At 43.9% G+C, this 12,680-nt stretch overlaps 1 protein-coding gene across 1 annotated transcript in view; it reads left to right on the top strand.

The window, feature by feature from the left end:
- Positions 1-12,680, top strand: part of MYOM3 (myomesin 3) — a 222,094-nt gene that overhangs the window by 142,925 nt on the left and 66,489 nt on the right. The window contains exons 10-13 of the mRNA XM_088460571.1: positions 4,288-4,449; positions 8,932-9,073; positions 11,081-11,280; positions 12,443-12,496. Of these exons, the coding sequence (XP_088316697.1) occupies positions 4,288-4,449; positions 8,932-9,073; positions 11,081-11,280; positions 12,443-12,496 (558 nt within the window). The remainder of the gene's footprint in view (positions 1-4,287; positions 4,450-8,931; positions 9,074-11,080; positions 11,281-12,442; positions 12,497-12,680) is intronic.

Here is a 12,680-nt window from a genome sequence, read left to right as displayed (position 1 = left end):
AGAGCTTCTAGCTCTAATAGAGCCGGAAGCTCTCCCACTGACATCACTGGTGATGTCAGTGGGGCCGCCCACAAACGGCAGGTGTTCACATGGGAACGTCTCCATTTGAGAAGCCACCCCCCGCCACGCTTACAAAACGGGGCGAGCTATCGATCAACATCGACAGCCGCCCCTTTTGTAGTGAGCCACGGAGTGAGTGCTTTTTGCGCTCGCTCCAGGGCTCGCGCACATGTGCACTGGGCCACCATCGACTCGCTTGAGCGGGTCTGAATCAGGCCCAGAGTTGCAGTGCAGATTTAAACACACGCACAAAGATGTGGATTAGACATGTGTTGGGCGTTACTGGGTGGTTACAGCGGGTTGGCTATGTGTTATGTATGCATGGGCATGTTAGTATGGGAGGGGAGGCCCTAGGTACTGCAACTCACAGTCAGCCAGCCACCAGCACTTTCGGAGACTTGACAGATCAGCTACTCCCATCAGCTGTCAACGCACTCTCACCAAATAAATGTCATCCAGCAACCCCAGGAGTACTAGATACCCCCCTGATTGACAATATGGGGGTGTAACCCCCCCAGAGTAATTATTATAGGGCTGTACCCCCCAGATTGATGAATATGGGGATGTACCCTAAAGCCACGCCCATTGTTTGGTGGCGTTTAGGTTGGAAGTCAGGAGCAGAGGTTCCTACTTCCTAGGAATATTACCCTTATATATCTTATTTAAGGCAGTATTTGTGGCACACTCTACATATGCCACTTAGTATATGGCTGTATGGAGAAAGGACCAGTAGCATAACTAAGGGTGGTCGGACTACCAGGTCAGTGGTTAGTGTGTAGCGCACAGTAAAACAAACACTGCCATCGGGTAATACACTCACTGACAGTGTACTACCCAGCGGCAGTGTGTTTGTTTTAGCAGCCAATAAAAGTCAGACAGACTCTCATTGGCTGCTGTACCCAGGGCCGGAGCCAAACTGGAGCTCACTCATGAGCTCCGCCTTCCGGCTCCCGCAGTGGGTGAAGGGAGAGATGTCATGATGTCTCTCCCATAGTGCCAATCGGGACTGGAGGAGCAGACAGTGGCGGGCACAGGAGCGGGGATTCGGGTATAATGTGTGTTTGTGTTTTATGTGCAAGGGGGACTACTGGGGGGCACTGCTTAAGGGGCACTATTGTGGGAACTGCATGTGCACTACAACAGGGGGAATTGCATAAGGGGCACTGCGTAATGTGCACTACAACAGGGGGCATTGCATAAGGGGCACTACTACTTGGGGCACTGCATAATGTGCACTACAACAGGGGGCATTGCATAAGGTGCACTACTACCGGGGGCATTACATAAGGGGCACTATTACTGGGGGCATTGCATAAGAGGCACTACTATAGTGGGCATTCCATGAGGGTCACTACTACTAGGGGCATAGCATAAGGGGCACTACTACTGGGGGCATTAAGGTGCATATGGAATGGAAAAGAATGGCCCCAGAGTGACGAGAAACGGTGGTGTGTCATGTTGACGTACTGTACCTCCATTTTTCAGTGGCTATGCCCACTTTTTTGGCATGAACAGTGGGGGGCTCCATTTTTCATTTTGCCCTGGGTTCCAAATACCTTAGTTACGCCACTGGAAACGACTGTTGTAATGATCCTGCACCAGATGGTCACTTTATTTTCTCCTATGCTTTTCAGTGAGACATACAGAGCACACATGTAAAGTGATGTAAAGTGATGAGTGACTCAATTGTAAAATCCTGTGAATGAATACTATATACTAAACATTCAGTAATGGCTGACGTTACACTGATTCTATGAGTGCTAGTAACTCCATACGCTTGCTTCCTACCATGGAGAAGTAGGAAGACTTTTTTAACCTTATTATGTTAACTGTTTACTGCCTATATAAAGCAATAAACATTATATTCTGGACGTTTGCTGGGCAAAATTTATGTTAACGTTAATTTTTTTAACTTTGCCCCTTGTTTTTATTATTATTATTATTATTATTATTATTATTATTATTATTTTCCAACAATTCTGATTTTATTGGTAGAAATATCAGAAAAAGGAATACAGTACAATCACTCAAGTGTTCAAGCTGACTAGATATATAGGAACATCTATGAAGCATACATCTGAGAATATTATTATTATTACTATTGTTTTTAATAATTATTATAAGATCTTTCGTTAGAACTGCAACATAATGTACTGTACCACAATTATTACTGACTCTGGCTCCAAAGTTGCTAACTGGGTAGAAACAAAAGTACAATGGTAAAGCTGGGTACACATTAAACGATGCTCATTTCCCTTGAACTCCCGGACAAACGATATAGTGCATACACACTGTGCAATCGAACAATTGACGGAACGATATATCGTTCATCGTTTGGTGGCTAAATCATTCACTAATGGGGAAACTGCAAAAGGGGCACTGTATAAGGGGCACTACTGGGGGCATTGCATAAGGGGCACTGCGGCAGTGTGTTTTAGCAGCCAATAAGAGTCAGACAGACTCTCAGTGGCTGCTGCAGCCGTGGCTGGAGATGGGCTGGAGCTCACTCATGAGCTCCACCTTCTGGCTCCCGCAGCGGGGGAAGGGTGAGACGTCATGACGTCTCTCCCATAGTACCGAGCAGGACCGGAGGAGCGGCCAGCAGCGGGCAAACAAGCGGGGATTTGGGTATAAGGTGTATCTGTGTTTTATGTGTAAGGGGCACTACTGGGGGCACTATATAAGGAGCACTACTGGGGGCACTGTATAAGGGGCACTATTGGCACTACAACATATGCACTACAACAGGCACTGCATAATGTGCACTACAACATGGGGCATTTCATAAGGGGCACTACTACTTGGGGCACTGCATAATGTGCACTACAACATGGGGCATTGCATGAGGGGCACTACTTCTGGGGGCACTGCATAAGGGGCAGTACTACTGGGGGCATTGTATAAGGGGCACTACACGAGTGGGCATTCCATGAGGGCATTCTACTAGGGGCATTTTATAAGGGACACTACTACTTGGGGCATTAAGGTGCATATGGAAAGGAATGTTCCCAGAGTGACAGTGTTGTGTCATGTTGACATACCCCCATTTTTCAGTGGCTAAACCCACTTTTTCAGCGCACACAAGGGGGGGCTCCATTTTTCATCTTGCCCTGGGCTCCAAATACCATAGTTACGCCACTGGAAAGGATTCAGTCTACAGCAGATTTTTTATTGCACATATGCAAATTTCCTGGAAAATGGCAGCTGCGCCATTTTCCCATTGGTTTCTACAATGTCGCCAAACCGGGACTCCGGAGCAGTAAGTATAGTACATGGGTGCAGGGTGTATGGTGTGGGTCCCCTGTTCCAAGAGGTCAGTATTCACCACACACCTTACACCCATTATAGATACACAACTGTGAGAATGGGAGGTGACACTTTACAGTACATAAACAGCTCTGGACAGCAGCAGTGACTGAGTGATTAGATTGTTAGAGTCCATCTGGGAAGATGCTGTGCCTCCAGTACCACTGCTTCACTGCATTTCACCACACTCAACCTTTCTAACCAGCTTATAGTGTTTTAGAGTAACATATATCATAACAGGCTTGCTAACCTTAGGAACCTCTCATGAATCCTTTAGGCCACACAAGTGTAAAAAAATCTGGTCATTATATTTTCCAATAGGACCCGTCTTTTCTTAACAAATGAATGCTGGCACAATGAGAAGGCCAGATCTTCTGAGTGTTCTGTATTAGATCACTCAGTAATGCATAGCCTCTGTATATAACACTCAGAGATGGAGCATATCAGTGTTCAGCAACCACAGCATAAAAGGTGGATATTTTATAACAGCCAATGTACAAACTCACCAGAGATTTGTTGGAAACCAGGTGCACAGCGTAGTAGCATGCTAACTGCTGGACTAGAGTCTGTCCCACCGGTATGTCAAGGAATGGATCTCACTGGCAGAACTTACAAACTAATATAGTGAGTCCAATAGATGTTTCAGGCAATAGCAGCCTCAAATAAATTATCTCCTAGTACTGCATTTGGTTTGATCAGTACATATCTGGGTTGATAACTGAAAGCAAACTTTACACATATGATTGCTAACACAAGCCTTAAATTACGGAAATGGCTCCTTGTTTCTCCTGACTTGCTAACTCTGCATTCCGTCCCAACAAGGCAATGCATTATAAACATGGAGGGTGGTATTATTGCACAAACATGTGATCTATATGTTATGTATGTATGTGATCTATATGTTATTTTTCTATTCAACAGGAACATTACTCAAAGAGTCAGGGGGCAAGCAAATAAGCTGTGAGGGTTATGATGTCTCTTTCAGTGGGTCTCCTGCTTTCAAAGAAGATGAAGGATTCTATACAGTCTGTGTGCCCGCTGCATCTGGGCATCAGGAACAAACTTCATATTTGTTTGTGAGAGGTAAGCAGAATTTAATCAGGTCCTTCTCATCAATGTTTTCCCCTTGTTACACCCTAATCTAGAGATGATTTTGTTCTTATCTAATAAGCAATTAATTTATTTATTACCAGTTATTTATATAGTACACACATATTCCGCAGCGCTTTACAGAGAAAATATTTGGCCAGTCACATCAGTACCCTACCATATGTATACGCACACACATACATTTTTGGAGTTTGGAGGAAACCGAAGGACCCGAAAGAAACCCACGCAAGCACAGAGGCCCTGATTCAGAGCCGGACGCTCTGACAGAGCGCTCGCTCTGAATCAGGGCCGTCCTTCCTGATTTTTGAGCGGCCTCCTGGCCGCTCGCATAGCTGTGGGTGACCACCCACAGCTACAGCGAGCGGCCAAAAAGATGGTCGCGATGGTCAAGACCAACGCGACCATCGGGCCAGCGACAAGACCCTTGTGGTAGGGTCTCGTCTGCCGCAAGCCCTGGAGTGCTTTTGGCTCTATCAGAGCCAAAAGCACTCCCACTGACATCACTTGTGATGTCAGTGGGGCCGGCCCCAGACGGTAGGCGTTCCCATGGGAACGCCTCCGTCTGGGCAGCCACTCCCCCGGCACGCCCACCAAAGGTGGCGTGCTGTCACTCACCATCGACAGCGCGCCCCCTTTGTAGCGAGACCCATAGCGACGGCTTGCCAGTCACTATCCGGGTCTCGTGCATGCGCACGACGGAGGCGGGTCCGTCGTGCCCATGCGCACTGACCCAACATCGACCCGCTTGCGAGCGCTAAGCGCTCGCAAGCAGGTCTGTATCAGGCCCAAAGTCCACACAGTTAGGACCGTAGTGGGAATGGAACTCAAAACCTCAGTACTGTGAGGCAGTAATGCTAACCATTACACCATCTGTGCTCCCAATCATTCTTCTCATAAACCAGAAACCATACAATATTAATTATTCCCATTACTGAAGTGTACTGCAGGGAGTAGTGCCTGGAGATATATGTCCATCTGGTGTGGAGGCATCCAAACTGTTCTTCTGCGTATACACGGGGGCATTTTCTGATCATGGCTTGGGCATGTGTGTGCCGGGGTTGGTTAAGTGATCCCAGCAGTTGGGATGCTGGTGGTCAGAATACCAACAGTGGCTTCCCAACAGTCAGAATCCTGACCCAATTAGGTAAGTGTCCTAATCCACCTATTTTGCAGCCTAACCCTGCTCCCCCGCAGCAGCATTACCCTAACCGTAACCCTAGTGCCTAACCCTACCCCTTAACCCTAAACCTAACCCTCCCCCTAACCCTAATACTTACCATCGGGATGCTGGCACCGGGATTCTTACTACTCAGTGGAGTTGTCTAGTTCTGTTATACTTGGATTCTTACTGCTGTTGGGATTCTGGCGCCGGTATTCTGAGCACGACCATAGGGATGGTAACTACATCCTGTGTGCCAGTGAGATATTATCCGATTTTGAAAAACTAAATGGCAATCATCTTCTCGAGTGGTCCCACAAGTTAATTTCGACCCTCGCAGTCGATGCAAAAACTTTTGTTTTTTAAACCCACCCTAGTGCGAGGCCTATGAAAAAACATACATGTTGGCTCCTACATAAAAATAAAACACACACATTGGCCTCCACAGGAATAAAACACACATACATTGGCCCCAAAGAAAGAACACACACATACATTGACCCCCCACAGAAATAAAACATACTAGATTGGTCCCAGAGACATAAAACACACATACATTGGCCCCTACAGGAATAAAACACGCTACATTGGCCTCCACAGGAATAAAACACACTACATTGACCTTCACAGGAATGAAACACACTAGATTAGCCCCGGAGAAATAAAACACACATACATTGGCCCCCACAGGAATAAAACACAATAGCTTGCCCCAGAGAAATAAAACACACATACATGGCCCCTACAGGAATAAAACACACTACATTGGCCTCCACAGGAATAAAATGCACATACATTGGCCTTCACAGGAATAAAACACACTAGATTGGCCCCAGAGAAATAAAACACACATACATTGGCCCCCACAGGAATAAAACACAATAGCTTGGCCCCAGAGAAATAAAACACACATACATTGGCCCCTACAGGAATAAAACACACTACATTGGCCTCCACAGGAATAAAATGCACATACATTGGCCTTCACAGGAATATAACACGCTAGATTGGCCCCAGCTCGCAACAAAGGGGGCGTGCTGTCGATGTTGAGTGACAGCACACCCCCTTTGGTGGGCGGGCCGGGGGAGTGGCTGCCCAAACGGAGGCGTTCCCATGTGAATGCCTCCGTTTGGGGGCGGCCCCACTGACATCACGAGTGATGTCAGTGGGAGAGATTTCGGCTCTGTTAGAGCTGAAATCTCTCTGGGGCTTGCGGCAACGAGACCCTACCACAAGGGTCTCGTCGCAAGCCCGATGGTCGTGATGGTCTTGACCATCGCGACCATCTTCCTGGCCGCTCGTTATAGCTGTGGGTGGTCACCCACAGCTATGCGAGCGGCCAGGAGGCCGTTCTAAAAAAAAAAATAGACCGGCCCTGATTCAGAGCGAGTGCTCTGTCAGAGCGACCAGCTCTGAATCAGGCCCACAGTGCAGAGCTGTTAGCACAGCAGGGTGCGGGTTGGCTGGCCGAGCGGTTGGGCAGCTGGCATCTGGCAGAGCGGGCGAGCAGACTGACTGGCTGGCAGAGTGGGCGGGCCGGCTGGCAACGCGCCATGCGTGACCTGTGATGTCTCACCATCGCATCTACATATGTCATGGGCCACAGTCTTCAGTGCTTATTCTGAACGGCGGCTCTGACCGCACCGCAGCACACTGAACAATTGCCCGTGCCGCAGCACAGTGGTTGAAAACCGGCATAGCCCCCATTTGGGTTTTCAGTTCTGAGCTGAGGGATTCACTCACTGCATATAATTCATCCCCCACACATGCCCAAATGAGCAGAGCATGGACCTCCAGAGAAAATAGACATGTATCACCACATACCACTTTATACTACAGTATTAGTCATTATCAAGTGTTACACAGACTCAATTTCTACAATTAACCTTCTCACCTTCCACACACTCATGTACCCTGCAAGTACCTGTCAGTCAGATTGTTGTAGATTTAAAACAAATATGAAATAAATAACATTTAAGACACTGTGCTGCCCCCTAGTCAGTCACGCCTCCTGTCTGCATTACTTATCCGAGCTGCATTGTACAATGCAGCATCAAATAATCTGCGGGAACATCGGCTGGCTAAGTGACCCTTGGGGTCACGCTAGCCGGCTGCCGCAGATGAGAGAAGGAGGCTAGGAAATCTCAGTCTGCCGAATGGAGATCCTGGCCTCTTCCCTCCCCTCCAACGGCAGCTACACGCCTCTGTTTCGGGAAACGGAGGCTGTCGCCACTCCCTCCATGCCCACAAACAGCAGACTATAAATCAATAACAGTCTGCTGCCAGTCTGCGTGCAGGATCGCAGACACGTTCTGCACATGCGCAGAAGGGGTCAGGCATCTGCACAGATACCCGAACATCGTGAATCTGCGTTCAGCAGTGCACTGCTGAATCAGACCCTATATCCTATTTTATATAAGTTTTAACCAGAAAAACTACAAAACAACCTATCCACTTTTCCCTCAATGAGACTGGTTATTCTATGATTACCAAGGATTTGATTACAGAAAATGTGATTATACAATATAGCAACTTTTAAAATAAAACATCAGAAGCAATCAGTAATTGGCAATAGATTTTGAGCCCCTAAAGGGTTAAGTCCCCTACTGCGCTGTTGACTTTAGTACACTAGAACTCCAGTGTAGCAGAAACACTGTGTTGGCTTTTTACCTCTTTACCCAGAGGTTTATGAACCCAACATGAAATAGTCTCATCTTATGTAACAACGCAAGATAGGTCACAATACAGATCATATATCCAGAGAGAGCACACAGAATTGTACAACAGAAAATAGAGTTATTCAGATTTGTGGCTCTGTTATCTTAATTACAGTAATCATAATCATCAACTGTTCCTAATTTCTAAAAAGTGGCTTAGCTGCAAAATTCTCCTATTTTAAAACGTTTGCAATTATGTTCCATTACTTATTATAACTTACAGTCCACAGCAGACAAAGTAACTTTTATCAATTTGCACTATATTACAATTTAACAGTTTTCAACTTTTCCAGTTAGATTACATAATATTATTCATGACATTATTATTGTTTCCCATAGCAACCATTCAGACATTTACTTTAATCCTGAATATTGCAATAAAACTATTACACCAACAAAACTGCACATGGGACGTCACATGTATCATTTTCTAGATACATTGGTAAACGTACATGTGTATTCAGCTTTGATCTATATTAGCCATTGCACTACTTATATATGTCAGACTGCAGACGTTTTATTTGAATACAGGATTGGTAACATGACTTTAAAATATCGATAAAACTATTTTTTACTTAGATGCGGAGCCAGAAAATGCTGGGGTGCCAGGGTCTCCGCTCTGTGTGCAGTGCCATGACGTTCTAAAAGATTGTCTAGTTTTATCCTGGACTCCTCCGAGTGAGGACAGAGGAAGCCCCGTATGTGGTTACTACATTGAGAGGTGAGTATAGACCAAGGGAAATAAAATGGGTCATTAAATAAAGAGAATTTTTTATGCCGCACACATCTATACTCACATGTACAGAAATACAAATGTGCAGGAATGTACTATAAATATGCTCAGTTTAAATACTGTGATACATCTTCCAGTAACCTCCTAACTGAGTATAACACCTCATAATTTACTGAGAGGTGCAACGTTCTGGATCATCATGGTTACCCAGTATTCTCTAACTGGATTTTGGGGAAGTCCAGTCCTGGGAACCAACTCAGAGGTCAAGGTGTAATAGCTATAAATATACTAATATCCAGGCAGCTGTCACCCCTGCATAGCTCAGCCACTCTCTCCCCTCACCGGGTAGGCCCCGGATACCCATCACTTTGCAAATATCATCTCCCTAATGAAGGCAATAGGGCAAAACAGTGACAATTTCTCTCCTTTCCTAGGGGCCCATTCATGATAGGCACTGCTTTCTGATATGAGACTGGCCTTCAAGGAGAGTGGTCTTTAACTCTGTCTAACTTCACTCAACAGGTGTCAGACAGAAAATCAAGGAAGGGGTGGTCTAGTGGGAGCTGGTGAAAAATCTATTTATTAAACCAAAAGAGTAGTTATGGGGTACACTAATCGGTATTAACTGTTTGCCTTTCAACAAAACATATCTAGTGGAGTATCTGTAATGGGTAAAGGCTGTGCGGTACACAAAGGCCCATGGATCAAGGGGGCACCGTCCATCCTGCACCCAATTGACACCCAGAAAAGACCATTTCATGGATGGAGAGAAATGTCTGAAATGCGTCCAAACTCAGAATCACCTGGAGATATGCAGAGATGTGTGTGTTTACAATAGCATGTTTGCTAAAACTTCAGTTTGAAACAGAACCAGGCCCAAAAGGTTCCTTATACAGAGTTTACTATGTTACCCATGTAACTTTAAATTAAGTTTAGAGTGAGTTCAGTAATCTATGATTGTATACAGATGTGTCCACATACATTTATCCTCCGTGCACTAAAAGTCGCGTTACACATAACACGTGAACGCTGAGCGTCTTTTCGTGTGACTTTTTTTTGTCGTGGGCCTTTTTTGTTGATATATGGTCTCATATAAAACCAACAATTTTTGCGCCACATATAGTAACTGTTGTGGGGAGTTGCCCATAGCAACAACAAATTTTGGTTAATTCTCACCATTTATTGACAGTTGCATGCAGCACATTTATAGGCTTCAAAAGTCTGCATGTAAATGATGGGGTTTATAATAGGATAGCTCAGACTGCATGTAGACCATCATCAACGTGTAACAGAGGATATTTTATGTTTTAGCTAAGAGTGCACCAACTAAAGAGTCTCTCTTTTCTCTTAATAGCTTTTAGTACTACTACAATGACTCAAAGTGCACCACCAACTGAGTAATTTTGCTCTCCAGATTGGATTATATTATTCATACATTGTTGGTTTGTTTTCAGATGCTCTGATATGGGCAATATGTGAATTCCAATTCCTGTGCTGAACCAAAACCGCTTTCTGTATCACCCATAAGGTTACTCAGATGGTCGATTATCGAAGGATCTGCGACCACCGCTACGTATTTGTACGTAGTTGCTTGGATCTGCAATGCCAAAGCGTCTTAATACATTTCCAGGCGACTGTAGCATTAGCATATTTTCACATGGCAGCTGCGTACAAAATTGTAGCTGCTAATGCATTAGTGTCAGCATCTAGATCAGGCACAGTTTTTCATAAAATTGTTTGTGCTGTATAAATAAACAATAACAACAATAATAATTTTGAAGAAATTAATCTTGATTCCTGAAATGTTTCTGAACAAATCCCAATTTACTGATAAGACTGTTTATCACCATTTCTAGTATTAGTGATAACACCCTGACAATGAGGATTACATTTCTAAATTGTAACAAAATATTTAATTTGTAACATGTCCTAGTTGGAACTGTAATCAAAAGTATATTGTACACTGTAACAAGATCTTTATGTCTCCACTAAAAGGTTTGATGCTTCAACAAATCAGTGGATCAGGTACAATGAAATACCAGCTAAAATCTGCAGATTTCCTGTTTCTGGTCTCATTGTGGGAAACACCTATCAGTTCAGAGTAAGAGCCCTCAACCAAGCTGGCATAAGTAATCCATCAAAGCCTAGTGACCCAGTGACTATGAGAGATTTAGCTCGGGAGGAAAAAGAAATAGGTTTGTACTGAGTCTATAGCATATATTTTATTGTGGCATGTAAGGCACCTTTAAAATTCTGAATAAGTTTATATATACACTCACAAGTTTTGTTTTATGCATTATACATAAAATGCCGCAGTTTATAAAGAAAATGTTGCCATGACAGCTGAGCGATACCCAGCTCATTAATAATACTGGCGGCTGGCAGTAAGGCTGATCTTACTGCTTTATTGGCCAGTTAGGAATGTATATGTGTAAACCAGCTTTGTCTACTTCCCTTAAAATAAAGAAAGTTTAAAATAAAAATAAAGTAGTTTCAATAATATTATTATTATTATTATTATTATTATTATTAAAAGATTAATCAATCTGAAAATGGCCGTGAAAAAAGCTTTATTTATATATGTACTGTAAATAAATAAAAAATCTTTTTGACTTTACATGCACTGCCATGATCCTTCTTAAATAGGCTTGATCCGGCAAAACCAAGCAAATTATTTTCTGGTGGAGCCTACCACTAGCTATCAGTAACCATTTAGTTATAGAAAAAATCCCCAACTCAGACAAAAAAAACTAATTTTGCCAGAGAATTGCCTTACCTCCCATTAATAAGTAGAAACATTAATAACTTACTGCAATAAGCACTTCTCCTAAAGGGCAAGTCAGTCAGCACTAAAAACCACACCTGCTTGCAGCAATTATAAGGCCCTCACTCCTACCAAGCTTTGCTTTTCTCTGTTGGGGCTTCAAAGTCTTGTTTTAGTTGCCTGTTTCCTGACTTCAGCTTCGTCCATCACAATTCTGCAGTCTTCAACCCGATGGCATAAGCTTTGTGCCTCACAAACTGTCCTACCACATCTAAATAGTTTGGTAGGATCTAGTGTGTCTCTGATAAGCTACCCCTGCCAAGTGGTTCTCTTCTGGCACCACCATCTCTGTGACATCATGTTGGACAGGTTGGCTGGATCTGTTTCTGCTTCCGGTCAGACAAGAGCAGAAGACGCATCTTGTCTTTGGCAAAATACACCTAAATATGAAGTGTGCAATTGAACAGTAAAAATGCTCTTGATATGGATTAACCTGAATAATTACTAAGTAGGTGTAGCTATTGATAAAAGTTATTTGCACAATATCTAAGTGGATTGCAATGGCTGTATCTCAAGCAGTTTTTTTTTTGCAGTAATTCCATATGATGAAGGAAGAAAGATTATGCTCAACAAAGATGAGCTTGTGGGTAAGTGTTCCCTTAAAGGGAATTACTTGTGTATGTTCTAAAGAAACATTGCATGAATAAAGTGCAGTTTACTGAAACAGCAGGTTTTCATCTGTTCTGATGTGTGGTTCTAAATGTATGAGGGGCAAAACTTATTTCTACTGGGGACACTACTATTACATTTTTTTTTTTGTTGGGAAAGCAA

This window comes from Taudactylus pleione, unplaced genomic scaffold (assembly GCF_031769625.1).
Source record: "Taudactylus pleione unplaced genomic scaffold, aTauple2 ptg000007l, whole genome shotgun sequence".
NCBI classification, from domain to species: domain Eukaryota; kingdom Metazoa; phylum Chordata; class Amphibia; order Anura; family Myobatrachidae; genus Taudactylus; species Taudactylus pleione.
Note: the sequence above shows the minus strand (reverse complement) of the source record. Positions and strands in the feature narration are given on the sequence as shown.